Source organism: Vanellus vanellus (genome assembly GCF_965231255.1).
Source record: "Vanellus vanellus genome assembly, chromosome: 5".
NCBI classification, from domain to species: Eukaryota; Metazoa; Chordata; class Aves; order Charadriiformes; family Charadriidae; genus Vanellus; species Vanellus vanellus.
The window spans coordinates 52,267,805-52,289,904 of record NC_138910.1 but is presented as its reverse complement, the minus strand read 5'-3'; the positions used below and the strand labels follow the sequence as shown (position 1 = coordinate 52,289,904).

The following is a 22,100-nucleotide window of genomic DNA, read 5'->3' as shown; positions in this document are numbered from 1 at the left end:
TTTGCTGCTCATATAATTATTTAATAGGTAACAACTAGTTTAGTCAGGTAAGCTGTAGTTGGAAATGAGCACCATACAAGCATACACTTAATTGGGCATAGGTGATCTTTACTTTGCCCAAGACCAATCTATTGGCAAAAGATAAATATTTTATTTAACACATTAATACAAAAATCATAACACTTAGCATGTACTTATTTTACTTCCTTTCTGCCAGGCATTGTGCACTACTAGCTCTTTGAACTCCTACCTGCTGTACAAGGGACAGATCGAGCATAAAATTTTAGCAGTCGTAACTCCAATCCCAAGAGCTGTCTGGCCTACAAGATTACAAACATCAGGCAAAGTATAGTACACATCTAGCTTATACACAGACCTCAATTTCCTATGTATTAAACTTGTCTGAGAGGACCAACAGGCTGGACACACAAGGCAGTCATCAGTCCCACGCTGTTCACCTTAGGCCAAATGGGACACAGATGAACACTTTATGCCCCTTGCCAACTGGCATTAGCAAGCTAGAAAGGAGGTTAGAGACCTGGATTTTTCTGCCCTGGGTTGTACAGTATGCACCCTTTCTCAGGTGTGCTTGACTTTGCATTTAGACTGCCCCAAGAGTAGTCACAGTGTAGGCTAAGGTCTGTATAGCTTAGGCTATCTAGTTAAGCGAAAACCAACTTATTATTTGAAACAACAGAAATAGCTCTCAATAAGTTGCATCCAAGAATTTGCAAAGTTTATCTCCTAGCCCCTGGCTAATATCTACACATAAATGAACAGAGTGACTATGATGAAACAAAGGTGCTTAAGAAGCTATTAGAAGTTTGTACTGTAGCAAAGGCAACATGTCTGCTTGACTTTGTTGTGCATGATGTTGAATCACAGCTAGTTATGGACTTGACTGCAGGAGTTAGAGTCTGACTTTGGACAGCCAGCATGAAAGGAAAAAAGATGCTGCAGAAGTGAGCTTCCAATCGGTTTCTCAGCATACATCTTCCAAGAGTAACCCTTTTGAGTGTGAAGATTTGCTGAATGACTCTCACTGTATCTGCGAGATTGCTATTTCTGTCAGTAGCATCAGCATTCCCATTAGGTATTGGCTTTGTAGAAACTGCAAGACAGACAAAAAAGCACATCAAAACAAGAGTGGCAGTTGCCAGATTTCCACAGCCTTAAATGGTTGGAAACCATATGTGTTCCATGTAATTACTCAGCTTCTCTGTTTGCAAGGTACCTTTGTTACTGTTTTGACCCTGGATATGGAGAAAACACACATGCCTACGTGCTGCTCCTTTTAGAGCCCTCTGACTTCTGCTCCTGTCCCATGTGAAGCAGGGTACCTAAGAAATGCCCTGTTCCTACTCCATCTTTTTGGAAGGTGAGAATCCTAGCACCTCCCTCCTCCTGTAGGAACGCAACTATGCCAGTTTCCTTGAATACCCCTGGTTTCCATAATGAATATATGTCTTACTTGAACTTGCTATCCCTCTTATGGAAGAGCCATAACTGAGTTTACACAATACACATAACACGAGAGAACCCTTCTTCAGAAAGTCTGTACAGTTGTGTATCTCTGTTTACTTACCTGTAACGTAAAAAGTTGTTTCAGCCACTTTTAAACTACTGCAGGTAAAAATAGGCAATGTAACACTAACATTTAGTGGTTTGCAGTTGTTCTACCAAAGGCTGAAATTGTTGACTTGATTCCCAGCAAAACTTACTTTCTTTCATTTGATGAACTCGTGCCCCAGGAAAGAGGTGCATGAGTGGGGTCCCAGTTATAGCCTCTAATGCTCTCTCTGTACCCAGAACAATGAAGTCAGCACACCATAGACAGGTTAAATTTAAGCAACTGCATTTACACAAACTGTTCAACTCAGAAGACCATATTGTATTCCTTGAAGAAACTTCAGGAAGGATTAATCCTCCATGGTTTTGAAGCATATTATAGATACATCTATATGGAGAACACCACCTTTATGAAAAGGATTAAAAGTGATGTAGTTTTAAGCAAGACTCTTAAGATCATCCATCTCTTAGCTCACCCACACACCAGTTATTTCTATGTAGCAGGTTAATTATATTTGTGTTCTGTCTGTGTCTTAATTGTAATACTAGAAAGCTAATGAACTTTTTTTTAAAAAAGGTTTTTGATTAATTTTGTGATCTTCTTAAGACTAAGTTTTGGCTAATAGGCAAAGAAACTTCCATGTTCACACCGCAGCTAGTACACCTATTTCTGACCCAAGACTAGGGTTAGTAGCTTCTGCTGCAATACAGCAGTAAAATACCATATTGATAGCTGCCCCAACTCCAGAACTGATTATGACTAATAAAAGCTGAGGGTTTAAGAACTTCTTGTAGAAAGTTATGCATAAGAAACATGAAACCTTCATTTTTAAAAGTAGGGCATTTCTAGACAGATACAGCTATTTTAATTTTTCCAGCATTAGTTAGGACAGCATGCTACTTAAAACCTCACCTTTATGATCCCATCACAGTGTGCAGAGGCAATTGCTGTAGAAACTTTCACCAGTTTTGTAGCTGACAAGTGGATCTTAAAGTGTCTGTGGAAGTGAGAGTAAAGGCAATCCATAAAAACATCCACCTCCTCTTGAGTGATCTCTCCTGGAGTTTTTTGGACTGTGTCCCACAGAGCTTTTGCATCCTCTGGATGAATAGCATATGAAATATCAAGAGGATGGGGCAGACCTGGCACAGAGAAAACGAGTTCCATGGCAGATGTAGTATTGTCCACTTTGCACCCAGTCCACATTGCTGCCATCCAACTGAGATTGAGAGGGCTGATGGTTAAACGGCGGAAGCAGCAGTCAAAAGTCTTCTGAAACCAACTTCCAACAATGGACGTGTAACTCTCTGCCCCACTAGCAAGAAACAGAGGTAAACAAGTGAAGTCCTCTGGCACGGTCTCGGAAAGATGATCTCCAGACACACAGCAGAACCAGCCTGACCACATCAGTTTCTCTTCTGAGTTTTTAGGGGAAGCTGGTGATCTCAAAGAAAGCTGGGATGGGGAAAAGAAGAGTGTGAATGCTACAGAGCAAGTTTAACTTTTTTTTAGCCAAAGATGGTTTTTGTTTTATAATTTCAAATGTTTGGTAGAAGATGTTTCTCAGGACCTCTCATGCAATATTGTTTGCTGTAAAGCTCATACAGTTATTCAATCCATCCATTACATCCCTAAAAGACACGTGGAATTCTGTTGAAAACAGTGGGAAAAGCACTTTTTACTTCATTAGGGACAGTCCTGAAATCTTGAGTTTACACTGCTTAATTCAGAGAAGCCAATCCATAGTACATCCTGTAACCATTGCCATACTGAACTTGACATTTCAGTAGCATCTTTCACTTGAGGCAAACATTTCAGAAATATTAATTAGACTTGAACTATGGCCAGGAGGTAGGATTATACCAACTTTATCCAAGAATTTAAATTACTTCAGTTCTTGCACTAAATTGACTACTGAGCTAAAAATTTAGAGGGTTGCTCCCTGTAGTGTTACACTGATCTGATCAGTGTCAAAGATGATGACGAGATCAGTGTAAGACTATAGGAAGCAAAGAGTTGAGCTCACAACTGCAATTGAACATATCCATTGTTTATGAGATGTTCTGCTTGAGTTAAAAATAGACAGGACTCACTTTTATGAAACCTCAACAGATATTACAGCAGTTATTCCACATTCCACACCCCTAGGGTTTAGCGTATCAAAACTTAGAGGAAGACTCCTTACCTGCACGAGAATCGCAGCCTGGTCTTGTTCACTAACTTTCAGGTCTGGAAGGCTGGAGACAACCACTTTGACGTCCAGCTCAACCCCTACTTCCACCGCCAATCCTTTCTGCTTCTCGGCAGCGATGAAAGCACTGAGCAGCCTGGCGTAATCCCTCAGGCGAGCGTCAGAGAACCTGTACAGTGGGGTCACGCTGTATAAGGTCCATTGTTTGCGCAGTAGAAACGCTGGGGGATCTGCGTTTCCCTGAGGGAGGGGGGGGAAAAGTTAAGAAAATAATATTAAAACGCAACAAACAAGGATAGCTTCCTCCTTCAGGGCTTGCAAAGGGACCCCCAGCCCGCACAGCCCGGGCTTTGTGCCCGAGCAGGGGCGGTTTTCCCGCCTGGCAGCTGTGCCGAGAGTGGGGCGGCAGCACTTGAGGCGGCGGCGAGCCCGGCGGACGCGGGGAAGGGAGGGAGAGAAGGAAGCGAGCTCGGCCGGGGGCTGAAGGCCGGCGCCGGCGGGGCAGCCCGGCTGAGGGGGCAGCTAGGCCCCACCGCCATTGCCCCGGCCCGTACCTGGGAACGCGGCGTCGGCGAGAGCCGCTGACCGCTGGGGCTGAGCCCGAGCCGCCCGTGCGCCCGCCCAAAGGGCAGCCCCCGCGACAGCCGCCCAAGGCTGGGCAGCGTCCACGCCGCCCCGTCCGCCGACTCCATAGCCGCTACCAACACCAGCGCCGCTCCCCGCCAGGCGCCGTTTGAACTCCCTTCCCGTCAGCCCCCGCGGCGCGCTGGGCGGGGACCGCCCCTGGCCGCCATATTTGTGGCGGGCGGAAGTAAGGGAGTGAGAGTTTCCTTTGGTTTAGCCGCTACGCCGTGGCTGAGGGTGAGAAGACCTTCCTTCAGTGAGCCCCGGGAAGACGGGCCTTACCGGGAGGTGACTCGCCTGCTGCAAGCCGGGGGTCTCCCCGCCGCTCTCGGCTCTGGCCGCGGGGGCTCTGCTCTCCGCCGGTACCCTAGGCCTCCCCCGGGGGGTGGGATAGGGCTGCCCCTAAGGGGGGAAGCTGAGCCTCGGGGGATGGCGCTTTTCCTCCTGTGTCTTTATTTTCAACGGGTCGCGGGTGTGTGACGGTCCCCTCGTGTCTCTGGTTCAGGTGCAGGCTGTGAAATGGCCCTTCCCCGCCTGCTGCGGGCGCTGCCCCCGCTGGCCGCAGGGCTGGCCCGGCCGGGCTGCGGGCGGGCTCTGCACCGGGCGGCCCCGGCCCCGGCGGCTCCAGGTGAGAAAGAAGCATTTGTCTTATCCCCGCTGCCGCCTCCTCTCCTGGGTTTTGATTGTTGTTCTTTATTTTTTTTTTTTCTTTTTTCCTCCTTGGGACCCGTGTGGGGGTACTCTGCAGAGGAGACTAAAGGCACGCTCGTGATAAAACTCTTTTCCTCGCATCATTTTTTTAAATGATTTCTCTAAGTTATGCTTTTATTTGACTTTTGGTATCTCACAGTGATTTGTGATTCAAAGTATATCAAAACCAACTTGTCTACCTTTTTTTTTTTTTTTTTGAGCTTCTATGTTGCTTTTTTCCCCTCTCTTCTGTAGCACACTATAAGCGACAGAGTGCCTAATGTTAAGATAAACCTTCTTGACCTCTACTTTACAGCCTTTAGGCCATGGTGAAGGTAGCAAGGGAGACTACTTCATATAATCATACACGTCTAGATAATAGCATCCTTCACGCTTTTCCTTGCAAGCTGAAACTCCAGCATATTCTGTAAGTGGTGTGCTTGGTTTTATAACTTAAGTCCTGATGCCAGGCACGCTGGGGTTCGTGGAAAGTTTTCTGTTGTCGTGGTTCAGGTCTTTTGCCAGTAGTTGCAGGCAGGAACCTGTTCAATTTACACCCACGTGGTGGGTGTCAGTATTTTTCAGTCTTGACTTGTCAAGCCTCCTTTATGCTGTGTCTTGTAAGTTCAGATGTGGAATCGTCAGCGTGCCTCGGGACTGATCTGCAGCTTTCTCTTCTCTTGGCCCTGAAATTTGCAGGGCAACAGTTTGCAGCAAGACTGTGTTCATATTTCTGCATGAAAGTTTGACTTAGACATAGAAATAATTTCTCTTAAAAACTTGTTTAGCGTGATTTCATGTCATATTTATGTTGTAATGTCTTACAGCATTTTTATCGGGGATACATGGAATAATTTCTTTGTATGTGTCAAATTATATTGGTGGTGAGGAGAACTCTGTAACTTTTATCTTGCTTGTCTGCAAAAGCCACAAAAGAATTTATTATTTTTTTTCAAGACTTCAATAGTTTTGTCAGTCGGACCAATACTTGTGGAGAGCTGCGTTCTGCTCACGTGGGACAAAAGGTCACACTGTATGGATGGATTCAGTATCAAAGGTAAATGCAAACCAAGGTGAAAATGGAGATGCTTATTTGCCAGATCCAATGTATGCTCTAGGTCTGGATTCAAACTCTTTTTTAATGCTTCGGATTATCTTTTCATATGCTGTGGTAGTCACTTCTGAAGTGAGTAAAATAGTTGAGAACCACGCCAGATCAGTATTTAAAATTTCAGAGCTTCATACAAATGTTAATTGATCTTCATGACAACACTGTAAAGCAGTTAAATATTATTACCCTCATTGTATAGGAGAGAAGCAAGTAATAGCATATTTATTACAACTCTAACAGCTGTGAGCAAATAATTGCTTTTATATAGTGTCCTTAAATTTTAAGCAAATGGTGGTGTTTGTCTTTTCAACTACAGCATCTAATGATGCAATTTTAAAGTATGCAAGCTTTGCTTAAAAAAGAAATACTAAGAAGAGATAGTAAGCAGATGAGGAAATGTTAATTCCAATGGTTTGCTATAGGTGATATGATATAATCACGCCTATTGGAGTCGTACATTTTGTAAATGTAGGGTGGAAAGCATGTCTGCATACAGCATGGATGATGCTCCAAAATATTCTCATCCTGGGTATGTGCTTGTAAAATGGAGACAGGTCCCCTGGCTTTGATGAAGGTGCTTTGTATGAAAAGTTGTGTTTTGCATTTTGCAGTCCAGAGAGGCTGCTTTTTATCCAGCATTGTTCTGCAGTGATGATCTGTATGTGTTGGTTTTTTTTTTTTTTTTTTTTTTCTTTGAGGAGGTCCCAAGCATCTCATCTTTGAACAGTCGTGGGTGGAGTTCCAGGAAACAGAGTTAGGATTATTGCGATGAGATTGTTGTGCTCTAGCTTTTAAAGACAGCTGGAGTGTGTTCAATTTGACAGCTTCTTGATGGATTAAGTATGATGGTAGCTGTCTGTACTGCAGCTGAAGAGATCAAGATTTATGATTCTGGGTCTAGGAGTGTGGATTGTTCATGTGAAACTTTTTACGGGACCAGTGTTCTTGTTTTGTGGTGGGATTTTTTTTTTTTTGTATCCGTGTGAACTTTAGTTTTATTGCTCATCTAAATGTGTTTATTTGGATGATGTTTCCCAGCACGAAATTGCTCTACATGGATTAATGTTCAAGTTAAAATCCTGCCTCTCCTGGTTATTTGCACATTGTTTGTCTGTGGCTGGGCAAAATCTGAAACAAATGGTTCAGATTAGATTCATATGTGGGAAAAAGTACCTGTACATACATTACTTGGAAGTGCTTTGAGATTAGTCACAAGGTACAGAAAGTAGCTAGTTGCCATGTGCCTTGGCTTAAAAAGCAGAAGACTACTGCATTCTTGAAACAAAATGTTTTTCTTTTGTGTTTTTCATGTATCAGGCAAGGCCTGTTTCTGGTTTTGAGGGATTTCCAGGGACTGACCCAGATCATCATTCCACAAGATGAGGTAAGTGCTACCAAAATATGAGTTTCTATTATTTTTATTTTTCCTTACGTAGCTTGGGTCCAGCAGACATTCAGAGCAGAATGAAGTACTTTGTCAGACTGAGTGTTCTGACTCGCAAGTAGATTTAAGCGTTATGAGAGCCCTGATCTGACACTGCAACAAAAACATAAATGCTGTTTCCTCTGACTTATGAGGAGTGATCCCGGATTCAAATGGGCCATTAAGAAATGAGGTCTTTAAACATGGTGCATTTGTCCTGCTCTTTGAATTTCAGTGAGACATTGTCATCTTCTTGCAGGCACATTCCCATGTGAAGAAGCTCTTGTCTAATGCCCCAGTGGAGTCTGTTGTGCGAGTGACTGGAATTGTGTCCCTTCGGCCCCCAGGGCAGGAGAATCCGGTGAGGATGTTGGAGTCTCTCAGGGGTTTTATTCCTTGTGGAAAAGAGCACTGGATAGTAGGATTATGGTGGGTTTTGTGTGGTAGCTTTGATACGATAATGTGAGGTGAAATAACTGCTATGACATGTAACTTATGTGAACCTCAAAGCACATTACAGACACTCATGAATTAAATTGTATTCCAGCCCTTTGAAAGGATAATGGCTAGCTTTTGCAGGCTTTCGAAGTATGGTTGAGAATTTATTTTTCTTGAAAATAAGAGTTGTCATCATAAGTTCCACAGCATGTGATGACCTGTTTCTCACTCAGAATTGATTTTGCTGTTTTCATTGTATAGGAAACAGAGGTTGAATAATTTTTTAATGTTATGCATTCCTCAGCTCTCACTGTAATCTGCTATACATTAATCTGTCAGGATCATACATATTCCATCACTGCCAGGCTTAAAAAGAGAACCTGAATTTATGACCATAACTTTATTTGCTCTGACCACTTAAAGGTGTCCATAAAGAATGCAGGCTTCGAGCAATGCTTTTATTTCTTTTAATCATTTAACATTTTATTGGAAGGTTGTATATACTTTCCCCTGGTAACCAGAAAGAGTTCTGTAGGATCAAATGAACTTTGATGTGGCATAATACTAAGTGGGGGAAGCTGTCTGTTCTCCCTTCACATCTAAGAAAATGAAGACTAGTTCTGAGAACTGTTGTTCAGAACTGGAAGTTCTGAGAAGTTCCTTACAAGTTGCTTTTTTTGACTTGTACTAAGGACTGATGGTGATGCTGCTAATGCATGTGAAAATGTATACTCTGTGGTGTCATTGAAGCTAATGGAACTAGTATTTTGTCCAAATGCATGTGCCCTAGAAGGGTCTCTGCCTGACTGTTCCTCTGTGCTCAGCGTATACTTCAAGGAGAAGGCAAAGGAAAAGTAATTATATTTCTTGTAGAGATCAGTATGCTCCTGGGAAAGAACATGTCATCTTTGTTGAGGTGACTTGTGTTTTTCTGAACAGAAGGGAAATCTAGGAGAAATCTGTCCTTGAGAGAACTTCTCTGAGTTATACTGTGTTAAAAGGCAGGGAGGATAATCACACGGGTTTCTTTTTTTCCCCTGACCATCTGTGAAATACCTTTGTCCAATTGTTTTCCCTAAGTTTTGAGTCTAATTTTTTTTTCTTGCCTTTTTACTCCAGAAAATGCCAACAGGAGATATTGAAGTGAAGGCAGAGACTGCAGAGGTCCTAAACTCCTGCAAGAAGCTACCTTTTGAAATCAAGGATTTTATCAAGGTGTCTGTATTTTTTCTTTTTTTTACCAAAGTGGTGTTTTTTCAGTAAGCTGGGAATTTGCCCAGGGTGATGGCAAAACATCTGAGAGCTTTGCCTGGTTCTCTGAGCTCTGCTTTGGGTGAAGGATGGCGTTTAAAATAGAGGTGCTGCTTGTTAGCTGAGAAAATGTTTTCTGCTTAACTTGAATTAGAAATACAAGGCTTGAATGATTCCAGTGCACAGGGTTTTCAAATATCACTGTAAGAACAGATGGTAAAGGGAAGAGTGAAAGAAATCAGGCTATGCTAGCTTTTTTGAGCGTGTGAAACAGAACCTGCCAATGCACTGCTGTGTTTTAAGGCAAGGGTACTTAGTCTTATCTGGACAAGTAGCTAGTTAGCCAGAGGATTTTCTTCCTCTGTAAGTACACAGTCTTATAAGCGGTTAGTTTTAGTGCAGGCTTCATGGTGTAGGTGTGGCATTGCTGTTAACAGAAGGTATTCTCTGTGCCATTGAAACTGTGGTTGATATGTAGGTGTTGGAATTGGTAGAACTAGGTCCTGTTCCTTCCGTGTTATGGGTCCTGGACAATTCACATCATCCACACTGCTTTAGTTTTCCTGTCTGTAATAAGGACGTGTCGCCATTTAGTTGTTCACGGAATCACGGAATTTTCAGAGTTGGAAGGGACCTCTAGAGATCATCTAGTCCAACTCCCCTGCTAAAGCAGGATTGCCTAGAGCACATTACTCAGGACTGCATCCGGGCGGGTCTTGAAAATCTCCAGAGAAGGGGACTCCACAGCCTCCCTGGGCAGCCTGTGCCAGTGCTCTGTCACCCTCACCGTAAAGAAGTTTTTCTGTGTATTTGAACGGAACTTCCTGTGTTCTAACTTGTGCCCATTGCCCCTCTTCCCGTTACTGGGAACCATTGAAAAGAGCCTGGCTCCATCCTCCTTCAACTCACCCTTTAGATACATGTATGCCATAATAAGGTCTCCCCTCAGCCTTCTCTTCTCCAGGCTAAAGAGTCCGAGCTCTCAGCCTTTCCTCATAAGGGAGATGCTCCAAGCCTTTAATCATCTTAGTTGCCCTTCACTGGCCTCACTCCAGCAGTTCCCTGTCCCTCTTGAACTGGGGAGCCCCAAACTGGACACAGTATTCCAGTTGTGGCCTCACCAGTGCAGAGTAGAGGGGGAGAATGACCTCCCTCGACCTACTGGCCACACTCTTCCCTATGCAGCCCAGGATTCCATTGGCCTTTTTGGCGACAAGGGCACATTGTTGAGCCATGGATAATTTACTGTCTACTACGACCCCCAGATCCTTCTCCTCAGAGTTACTTCCCAGCAGGTCCGCCCCTAACCTATACTGGTGCCTAGCATTCTTCCTCCCCAGGTGCAGGACCTTGCACTTGCTTTTGTTGAACCTCATTAGGTTCTTCTCTGCCCAGCTCTCCAGCCTGTCCAGGTCACGCTGGATGGCAGCACGGCCCTCTGGGGTGTCAGCCACCCCACCCAGTTTGGTATCATCAGCAAACTTGCTGAGGATACACTCTGTCCCCTCATCCAGGTCATTAATGAATATATTAAAATTGGACCAAGTATTGACCCCTGGGGGACACCACTGGTTACAGGCCTCCAACTAGACTCTGTGCCGCTGATCACAACCCTCTGAGTTCTGTCCCGCAGCCAACTCTCAATCCACCTCACTGTCACCTCATCTAGCCCATACTTCCTCAGCTTCCTAATGAGGATGTTATGGGAGACAGTGTCAAAAGCCTTGCTAAAGTCAAGGTAGATGACATCTACGACTCTCCCCTCATCCAGCCAACCAGTTATAACATCATAGAAAGCTATCAGATTGGTCAAGCACGATTTACCCTTGGTAAATCCATGTTGACCGCTTCCAATAACTTCCTGTTCCTCAACGTGTTTGGAGATGACATCCAGAATGAGTCGCTCCATTACCTTCCCAGGGCCAGAGGTGAGACTAACCGGTCTGTAGTTCCCTGGGTCCTCCTTCTTGCCTTTTTTGAAGATCGGAGTTCCTTTATTCTCTGCATGATACTACTCCTCTGCTTAAAAATTGCGAGTAGGATTGCTACATTCTGTTGCAGTGGACTCAGAATAAGGAGGGCTGAAGTCCTGAGCTTTATTGAGGTGGCTCTTATCGCAGTAAATATCTGTCTGTTTTTCTTTTGTTTGTTTGTTTTAAATTGTCATGCATGGAAACACTCTGTGTTGGATGTCTGTGTAGGTTGTGGGTATTGGGTGCGTTGTGGCAATAGAGCAGCATCTTTTTTAGCTTCCCCTTTTAGTCTTGTGCCTTTAGGAGCAGCTTCATTGGATGGGCGATTTGAATTTTGTCTCTTAATCCTAATTATCTCTTATCTCCAGAAATCAGAGGCCTTACGGATGCAGTATCGTTACTTGGACTTGCGTAGCTTCCAGTTGCAGTATAACCTGCGGCTGAGATCACAGATGGTGATGAGGATGCGGGAATACCTGTGTAACCTCCATGGTAAGAAAAGTGCTTGAAGAACAGTGTGCAGCAAACAACATTTTAGGCCTTCCTTCTTGCTGGGAGAGATTGCCCATTAACTTGCTACTACTCCAAACTGGTTCCACTTAGTAAACACATGTCTGCTTGCAGTGGGGCCTTTAGAGGGATGTTGGCAGGCCTGAAGAACAAAGTATGTTGAAATCTTAGATCTAGAAACTGGTTGTTTCAAATAAGCTATATCCAGTGAGAAAAGCCCTTTTGCAGGTAGTTTCCCTCTTTTGATCACCCAACTAGAGGCATGTCAAAGGGATGGTTTTCTTACAGGGCTTTTGCTTATCTAAAATCAGGAAGTCCTTTTTGGAAAAGCAAAGCCTAGTTCAAAATGGATAGATAATTAACAATTTTTCAGCCTATCTGGAGTCATCTGTGATCAACAGTTCTGGCAGGACATCAGGGTACCTCGGAGCCTTTAAATCTGTCATTACACAAGTTATTCTTAGAGGCAGCAAAATCTGTAGATTTTGAAGTGGCTACATGGTATGCTGATGACCTATTTTGCTGACTAACCCTACTCTAGCTTACTTTGTGTCATACTACTTCTCCCTGCTCTCAGCGTCTGAAGCATGTGTTTTTTTTCTCAGGGTTCGTGGATGTAGAAACTCCAACGCTTTTTAAAAGAACCCCAGGGGTATGTATTCTGTTAGAATTGCATTTTAGCCTCCTGTGATTGCATACGTTGCATGACTGAATTATTGTCAATTGCCACTTGGCCTTTGTTGCTGTTCCTTCACTAAATAACAGCTCATGCAAATTTCTGATATGATACGTGGATCCTTTTAAACATAGAGGGAGTGAAAGGGAAGAGGTGATAACTTGTGTCTTAATTTTGAACCTTCAATTGAATAAAGCTTTTGTCTTGTAGAGCGCATATTGAATGCAAGTCCTGTCCTGGGATAGGACTGATTATAAAACCTTAAAACTTCCTCTAAGCATTGTTTCCCCAGCATTTATTTCTTAACTAGTAGGTTACTGCAGTGACACTACTCAAGTAATTTTAATTCCTGAGTTTATATTTCTTTCATTTCAAAAACAATCACAGAGAAGAGAGCTGTAGCCCAGAAATTGTTGATGCAGCTAACGTGTGGAGTTCTTGCATTTAAACCCCTGTCTCAGATGGTGTATTGTTATGCATTAGTCTCTCAGAGCAGAAGGTGGAGAATCCTCCTTGCGGATATTTTGGACCAAGTTGGTTAACAGATTTTTTTTTTTAAAGTGTAATGTATGAACAGCCATTTCCACACAAGCGGGATTTCATAATGGGGAAAATAGTTTCTTTCCTCGTGTGCTTCTAGTCTGTGCTGTCTGTCAGGAATTGAGGCCACTTATTTGCTGAACTTTGTAAGCTTTTCTCTCTGATGCTAGGGAGCAAAAGAATTCCTTGTGCCCTCGAGGGAAGCGGGCAAGTTCTACTCTCTGCCACAGAGTCCTCAGCAGTTCAAGCAGCTACTCATGGTTGGAGGCCTGGACAGGTAAGAGTTTCTTGGACTCCTGTTTTCTGCATGTCCTGTCCAGGGTTTGCTCGGTTTGATGTGTGAGGTTTAGGTACTTCTCCAGAAACTTACTGCCAAGGGTTTTATGTTTTGAAGAGGGATCCTTAAATCCTTAGTACTTTTCAGTTAGGCCAGGCCCTTTACCTCCCTGTAAGAGGTAATGTATCCCGTTTGAAGGTTGAAATCTCCACTGTTGTTTTAAATGGAAACCTGATCTGAAGCACAGCCTTCCTGAAGGGCAGAAAGTCTAGTGTGTGGTAAAAGCTTCTCCAAGAGTAACCCGTAGAACTAAATGAGGTGAGGCTGGGCAGCTGAGCGTGATCGAGACAAGGAAAGCATGTTCTCATGCTGCATGAGTACCAAGCTTTTAATTGGGTTTGTTTCTCCAAATAAAACCGAAGGAGAGGGAGGTGAGAACTGCAGGCCAGGTCTTGACCATGAGTGAATTTTGCCTGGCTGTTAGTAGAGTCCAGATTTGGAATGGAAGGTGGGAAAAGGAGTTTGGTATGCCCCTGTTGGGACACAGCTCACCTGGTAGTCTCCACATGCCTCTGGAAGATATGATTGGAGATGGATGCAGCTGCTGATACAGTTGCCTCCACTCAAAATTTTGTGCTTTTGAGGGGATGGGAACAACCAAGGCTATGAGCATCTGCTGCAAAGGGAACAGAGCTCTCCTTTTTCCTTTTTTTTTTTTTTCTGTTTTTTTTTTTTTTTTAATTATCAGTTCTATAGCCACAGTTTAATTTAGGGTACTTTGAATTGCTACCTAATTAAAAGTACTATTGCAGGTACTTTCAGGTTGCTCGCTGCTACCGAGATGAAGGTTCACGGCCTGACAGGCAGCCTGAATTCACTCAGGTAACCAGCGTGTACTGCCTTTCACCCTCCTCCTCAACCCAAACAGCTTGTAGCTGTTTTCCCTTCTGAAGGCCTAGTTTCTGCTAGCTCTTGTGCTGCTTGGGGAGTACAGTGTTGTTTGCTGCGTATTGCACAGACGCAGCCCTTTGTGCATATCCCATACTAACTTCAGAGTGGTTACTGTCCTTGGCTGACTGCACAGTCCCAGGTGCCATAGACGTGGGAATTGTGTTGCAGCAGTCATTGTGCTTGATGATGCAATCTCCCCCTGTCCTGCTGGGTCAGGCATCTCATTCCTCAGCCTTGAGATCCCAGGCAGAGTTAGCCTGGCTCATTCAAGGTTTCTGCCCCTATCCTTGTCATAATGACCTTATTCAGTTCTCCAAAGAGAATGTTGCCCAAGCTATCAGGCTGTAGTGAGATCATAAGCACACCCTCAGTCTAATGTAGTCATGCTATGATTTCATGTAGCATATTGTTTCTTTTTATGCTGGCTTTATAGTCAAGAACTTCTTCAAGTAGCAGTGCAAAGGCAAAACCTGTTGCTAATGTGGAATCCCCCCTCTTATTTTCTGTTTTAAGATAGATATAGAGATGTCATTTGTAGATCAAGCTGGAATCCAAAGACTGATAGAGGGCCTCTTGCAATATTCCTGGCCTGAGGAAAGAGGCTCCATTACAACTCCTTTCCCTTCCATGACATATGAGGAAGCACTGGCTGACTATGGGACTGATAAACCAGACACTCGTTTTGGGATGAAGGTGAGGGTTTGCCCATTGGAAACTTGCAGCTTCTCCTTTCTGTTAGTGTTTTAAGAATAACCATAAATCATGTATACGTGATTGGCTGGAGTTCTTAATGCTATTGTTTACCCAAGGTGTTTATCCCACCATGACTGCTTTTTACAGGTAATTATCTCTTGGAGAAGAGAGGGTTTGATTATTTGGTTGTGGGAATATGTATGTTTTTAGAACATTTTCTTTTAAAGATAATGGAGTGTTAGGAAGCCATGTATCTTGACTGTCTTAGGAACAGAAACCCATAAGGCATCCACAGATATGGTAAGTGCTTTTCTCTAGTGCACTCCAAAGCATACTCCTGGCGAGCATGCTTCATGAGACGGGTTTCTCCAGCCTTTTAATGGCCTGAAGATACTTTCAAGATAACCAACTACAGTTGCATGCATAGACTGTTTGTATATGAAATAAGAGTATGAAAGTATGAAATAAGAATATTGACAAATGTATTAAGAGGAGCAATGCTGAAAAGCAAGAAAGCAACTTATATTTCCTTAGGAATTAATTTTGGGGGTTTCTTTTTCAGTATACAGCTCTCTTCGCTGTGGTAGCACGCCACCATCTCAACTTTAGGTTTTCCTGGCTCTCTTGCACTTCTATTACTGCAGTGCTCAGCCTCCTAATGGTCATTCCAGCTTGGCCCCATTCACTTCTTTCTGTGAACCATTTGACTTCTCTGAGCAAAGAAACGATATCCCAGTGTTGAAGGCATTAAGACACAGGTGCAGGATTTCTGTTTCACGTTCCTGCCACTGCTGCTTTTTCCTGTGATCTCTCCTTTCTCAGATAGTGGATGTCAGTGACTTTTTACGAAGATCAGACATTCAATTTGTGCAGAATGCACTGAGTTACCCACATGGCACTGTCAAAGCCATTTGTATCCCTCAGGGAGTGGTAAGTGATGGTTTATGTGCAATAGATAAAATACCAATTTGAATTCCTTTGTTGGTATGGAAATGTTCCTTGCTAGTACTGGAGGAGTAGTGCCCTTCAGGGAACTTGGGATTGGTTGTGATTGATGTCAGGTTGGGCTGAGTGGTGTTAGAAGAGGGGAATGGAGACAATCAGGTGACGGGAAGAATGTATTTGCCTTAGGAAGGGGAGGAAGAAAACAGAGCTGCAAGGTCCCTTGAGGATAGGGAAGCCTCTCAGGGTTTCAGCTTGCTCTTGTCAAGGATGGCTTCTGATGTGCATATCAGTAATAAATTGTGCCTTGTGACAAGAGATTGAAATAGAGCTACATATGGCACAGCTCTGTCCTGGACTGGTGAGAAAAAGGTTAGGCCCTTTCATGTTTGCTTTTGCTGTGTTTGTGGGCACAGCTCATGTCATGAGAATGTCTCAGACTCAATCCAAGGCTGACATTGGATATAAATGATGCCATGTATTTTGGCAGGGAAGCAGATTTAATTCTGGCTGTGGGCATCTTTGCAGCTTGGGCAGTATGGAAGAAAAAAATCCACTTAACACTGAGTTTTATTTGGGGAGTAGGACTTTCTGACCATGGTCTCTCTTGGGATTCCTTAATTTTGGCACAAAGTGCAAGTTACTGGCTTCCCACGAGAGGGCACTAAGGTGTGCATTTGAGCGAAACAAAAGTGGAATCTTGAGCCCCTCTAAACATTTGAGTAGCTAAAAAAAAAAAAAAGAAAGAAGATCTTGATGCAGGTTCTTACATCTGCTGCATTTCTTTGCGCGTGAGTCAGCCCAGTTAATTTCCTTGTGTTCCTCCAAATTGAGCTATGCCTTCCACATCAACAGTGTGGTGTTATAACCTTCCTCCTGGATGCTGGAGGCAGTTGGTTGGCATGATCTGACTATGCTGACCAGCTACATCTGATCTGTGAGCATGGAGAAAAACTGCAGCCAGTTATACAATCTAGAGGGGCCTGTTCCTGGAAGGTGCCCTTGGAGAAGACACCCAGATGGAGTCTTGTGCTGTGGGGCCTGTCCCATTCCACAGCCCTCATAAGGATTTGTACTAGAAACAAAAGAACTTGAAGTTTAGAAACAGATTAGTCAGTAGATTTGAATCCTCATTGGGCTTTCCATAGACTTTGCGGATGTTTAATGTGTCTTCTCTTGCTCTTTCCCCAGAGATATCTTAAAAATAAAGATTTGGAGTCATTAAAGGAGTCTGCAAAATCCCAGTTTAATCAGGTGAGACAGAAACACTGCCGAGACGTTAGAAACGATAAACGACAAAATGTGTATAAAGGCACTTGCAGGCAGAGGAACGTAGAAGAGCAGTTTTTAATAGCTGAGAGTCGGTGCTTGAGCATGTGATGATTCAAGACAGGAGAGGGCAGCACTGGAACGAACATACTCTTACCTTTCTTTAGGAAATCATGGAAATTATCTGCAGGCCTGATGGAAGCTTGAAGTCTCTGCTTACAAAGTTTCTTGTTGAGAAGCAGCAGTCGGAGCTTATCCAAGCGCTGAACATGCAGGTGGATGATGTGGTACTGCTGGCAGCTGGTGAACACAAGCAAGTGGTAGGAAGCATTTCTTGGGTGGCTGTGTGAGTTGACTGTTGCTGATGATGGCTTTGATGTTATCTGACCTTAGTCTAATTCTTCTTATTATCAAAGTAGGTCACCATTTAATTTTCTGTTACTCTGGAGCTGAAGCTATAGCAACAACAAATAATGCATGAAACGTACCTATTGCTTTTATTTCCCCCAGTCAAATTCTGGGAAGAACTCGTAACTGAAATGAAGGCTGGAATATAAAACAGGAACAAATCAGTGCCTCCTTTACCCTCACCTTAACTTAATTTTTAAAGCACGAAACAGCTTGGAAAACAAGGTCAACTAGGTAATTTTGTCTCCCATAAGCAGATGATGAGAGTGAAGCACAGCTGCTTATTAGTAGCAATGATGGGAGATTCTGTCCCTACCCTTCTCTGTATTCTTGCCAACAGACGTTGCCTTCCAAGCATTGGTTTATGACAAGGTGTCATGCTTTGCTTGATAGCCAAAATTTTGTCATATTCTCTTTCTGTGCTTTCATTTCTCTGTCTGCAAAGTGCAGATCTTACCTGTGCTCCCCAAGTTAATCCACATTTGTGTAAAGCTTGAGGGTAGCCTAGGAAAATTATATGAACAGTTGGAAGAAAATGGACTTTCCAGCTCCTTACTTGATCTTTGTCAAACCCTGAAGCTGCTGCTGCCTCAGCAGGAAGACAATTATCTTTCGTTATACAAAGCAAAAGTGTGTGAGGCAACAATGCATTACAACTGATGCTGTCTGTGATACTACCTTTAAGAAACATTCTTTCCCTGGATGGTGTTTAAGCGACTTCCCTGATAGTAAAATTGCCCTGTCTCGTTTTCTCCCTTCTCTTTTGCAGTGCTCTGCATTAGGAAGCCTACGGTTGGAGAGTGCTGAGCTCCTTGAGGCAGCTGGGGTGGTACTCCGTGATCCTACAGCTTTTCACTTTCTGTGGGTCGTGGATTTCCCCCTTTTCCTCCCAAAGGAAGAGAATCCTTCTGAACTGGAATCTGCTCATCACCCCTTCACTGCCCCTCATCCTTCAGATACCAGCCTCCTCTATTCTGATCCCACAAAGGTAACTGACTTCATGCCTACCATGCTGGCTCTTTTACCGTTGTGTGTCATGGAAAACTAGGCAAGTAGCAGCTGTTTATAGCATAAAAAGATGTTATTTAATGGAACTGCTGGCATATTGTACGTGTCTGTTTGGAAGAGATGGCTTCCAGAGTACTCTGAGTGGCAAATATCCATGTGTGCCCCAGAGAAAAGGAGCTTATAGGAAACAGTTTCTTCAGGTGAGAAGTCTTATATTCTGACCCATCCCACGTTGCTTCAGGTTTTGATCAACTTTGCAAAAGGATTTGTACCATTCTTCCTTTGTCAGCAGCAGTCTGTGCCTCCAATAGGAGTGGTACCTGAACTGCAAGGTACCACTGAGAGAGCAGTGTTGTAGTATGTCATGGCTTCATTCCCAGTGTCTTTGCTGTCTGCATCCAGGTTGTTGTTAGATGCAGTTGTGCCCGAGCCTTGCTAAGATGCTTGTTCACTTCTTTCTGCAGGTCCGTAGTCAACACTATGACCTTGTGCTGAATGGCAATGAAGTTGGAGGTGGCTCCATCAGAATTCATAGTGCAGAACAGCAGCGTTTTGTGCTGGAGAAAGTGCTGAAGGTAATATTTACAGATGTCTCTAACATTCTCTTGGAGATCCATGTCAAATTCTGAAAGAAACACTTGTGTGCTTCACTGACAAAGAAACCTAACTCCTAGCCGTGAGTGATGGATGATTTCATCGTACCTTCATCTTACATTGCTAGTAGGAAGAGCATTGTTTGTCTAGTGACACTTATTTCATTTTGCAGGAGGATTCTGAGGTGCTTTCCCATCTGCTTGAGGCTTTGGAGTTTGGAGCTCCACCTCATGGAGGAATTGCTTTAGGTAAGTGCTCTATAGCTCTCCAGGATGCAGGTGCCTTGTGGCTTTTTTTTGAGGGGGGGGAGGGGAAACCACACACATATTAGTGCATATTAAATCCCAGGAACAAGCCTCCATGCTTGTTAGCAAAAGCCTTGTCTCCCCCTGACAGAGATGGCTGTTCTGGTGTTGCTATTTGGCACCACCAACATGGTAACACTGTGTAAGCCCACACAGTGCTTCCATCTCTGTAGCTGCTTCATGGAAGAAAACAGAGGTCTTGTCACCAGGTTCAGAATGTTTGGGTGTTCCTCCCCAGGCTCATAGGGTGACTTAGTTCTTATGCAAGGACCAAATCGCATGTTGGTGACTCTAAGTATGATTCTTATCCACTGTTCTACAAAAACAGTGTATTCATTATGATTACATCATCTTTATTCTCATTCCTGTGCAGCCAGAACAGGATTCTTGTAGTGCATGCCCAGAAGCCTGGGACAGCGTGGTGCTTTGTTTCATGCCCTGGATCACTGCCACAACCTCACCCTCTGCTTCATTCTCACTTCCCTCCTTCCATATCTGTTTTGCTCACTAATTCAGAGAGCTAAACTGGCAGTTAACAAATGCTGCCAAGTTAGCTCTCTGATTTGGCTCAGCATGGACTTGATGGATACCTGTGCCAACACAGGGAGAAGATGGAACTCCAGGGTCAGAAGGGAGTGGGAGGAGACAGCAGTGCTGACCTAGGTTGGCTTATGTTGTTGTGGAATGGCATCCTCCGAAGTCATTACAGTGCTGTGTACAGCATTACAGCAATGTCAGATTTTTGTTCCTGCAAACCTTGCAAGTTTGTGGTTTTAAAAAAAAAAACAACCCCAACCCAAAAACCAACAACAAAAAAGGAAAAAAAAGCCGACCAAAACAAACAAGTACCACCCCCCTCCCCCAAACCCAAACCTAGCATTTTAACCTGTGGTTTTCCAGTGTGATTTCCTTCTGTCCAATCACCCAGACACTCATGCTCTTTTTTAATTCCTCCAAGTTGTTATGCTTCAGAATGGGTTGACCAAGAGCTTTATTTGAGCAGTTAAGCAGAGCCCTGACAGTGTTGCTTCAGTATAACTTCCCCGGCTTGTTATGCTGTCTTTGCAAAGGACTCTCTTGTAGTCCTTAATGTGCCACGGAATTTTTTTTAATACTGAACAGCTTTATTTTGCTAGGTGTTTCTGCTCTTCAGGCAAGTCTGTTTGTTACTGGTTGAGGTTAATTTTTTTCCCCTTGCTTCAGTTTTATTCTTCAAGCACAGTAATACTATATACTCCATCTTTCTGATTTCTCCCAATCGGAGAAGGTAATATAGGGCCATAAGTCAAGTGGTTCACCAATTTGTTTTCTGCTTCTAGGGCTTGACAGGCTGATCTCTCTCATCGTTGGCTCTCCAAGTATCCGAGATGTCATTGCTTTTCCTAAATCCTTCAGGGGACGAGACCTGATGGGCAATGCTCCAGACTATGTCACTCCTGAAGAACTAGAGCCATATCACATCCAAGTTTCCTGGCCTCTTGCAGAAAAAGAGGCAAAGAAAAACTGACTTCAAAGCCAGTGATATAAGATGACCTGTTTAACCAGAGGTGGTTACGGCTTCTAAATACTAGAATTCAGTTCAGAAAACATAAACTGTTATGGGAGGCAGGAGTGGGCAGTAGAGCCCCACTGTACTATGGCAGTTTCAGGATTGAATGCGAAATAGATACGAGCGCTCCCCGATTGGAATTCACCTTTGGGTTGGTAATGAGAAGAAGAAAAAGAAAAGCAAAAGAAAAAACCATAATTTTGGCGTAGGATAATGAGGCTGTTTGCTTTGGGGTGTCATATTAGAGGGAAGATGGGATCTATTTTTTTTCACTCCCCACTTCTTACGTGTCCTTTGTAAAGTATTTCTCTTCCCATCCAGAGGAGATAGTTTCACCTTCTCTGGCAGGGTAGTTTGTATTCCTGGTAATGATTGAATCTCATAGCTGAGGACTGTCATAATAAAGCAGTGCTGTGCTGGGCCAAGAGCTCTGGACACTTCACAGCAAAACGTCAGTGCAGCCAGCAGCTTGCCTCATGTTGGAGGATACAAGGTCATCCAGAACTTGCCACAGGGAGTTCATATTCAGCTGTGTTCTCCCTTCAAAGAGGGGGAGAGAAGCATTCATAACACTTGCAACGGTTGTCCTTGTAACACTCGTCAAAGAGGTGATGATGTGTCTTTGGGGCCTGTGGTCCCGGTGCTTTTCAGCGTGCTAATTCTGAAGTTTGTATGTTTTGTAAATAAAGTTTATCTGGCAATGTGGTTTTGACTGAGCTTGGCTTTGGGCTTTCTCTACAAAAGCAAGCTGACAGGTTTGTTTTTTTTTTTTTTTTTTTGACCCTTGATCCCTCCAGAAGATGACAAGAGATCTGTTGACAGTGTGGCAGGATTGCTAGTCTTCTGTGAATCTGCCTGGTCCTGCAAACCTGCTGCTACCGTGGTGAGTGATGCAGCAGCAAGTTCATTGCAAGTAACTGTTCATCCCTGTCCCACAGCAGAGCAGCCACAGTGCAGGAGCAACTCTACTGAGAAGAGCATGGGCTCAAGCAGCATCCTACCAGACCACTTGGCTCTGCTCTGTAGTATATAGCAAGCCCTCTGCAGAGGCACTCCAGTAGGTGTTCTTAACTCTGCCTGGGTTGGAGAAAGTAGAGAGTTGGTTGG

The 22,100-nt window shown here is 43.7% G+C and overlaps 2 protein-coding genes across 2 annotated transcripts; one reads left to right on the top strand and one right to left on the bottom strand.

The window, feature by feature from the left end:
• Positions 1-1,039: 1,039 nt before the first annotated feature.
• CENPL (centromere protein L) lies at positions 1,040-4,453 on the bottom strand (the record flags this gene model as incomplete). Its single annotated transcript, XM_082484021.1, has 4 exons — positions 1,040-1,111; positions 2,483-3,025; positions 3,756-4,001; positions 4,316-4,453. 4 exons carry the CDS (start codon positions 4,451-4,453, stop codon positions 1,040-1,042), a joined length of 999 nt encoding a protein of 332 aa, XP_082340147.1.
• A 451-nt stretch (positions 4,454-4,904) lies between these two features.
• DARS2 (aspartyl-tRNA synthetase 2, mitochondrial) lies at positions 4,905-21,698 on the top strand (the record flags this gene model as incomplete). Its single annotated transcript, XM_082483762.1, has 17 exons — positions 4,905-5,013; positions 6,033-6,132; positions 7,504-7,570; positions 7,869-7,970; positions 9,167-9,262; positions 11,640-11,763; positions 12,387-12,433; positions 13,168-13,274; positions 14,087-14,156; positions 14,739-14,918; positions 15,741-15,848; positions 17,052-17,114; positions 17,297-17,449; positions 18,307-18,525; positions 19,010-19,120; positions 19,312-19,387; positions 20,764-21,698. The coding sequence occupies 17 exons, from the start codon at positions 4,905-4,907 to the stop codon at positions 20,949-20,951; spliced, it is 1,920 nt and encodes a 639-aa protein (XP_082339888.1). The 3' UTR covers positions 20,952-21,698.
• Between the last annotated feature and the right edge of the window lie 402 nt (positions 21,699-22,100).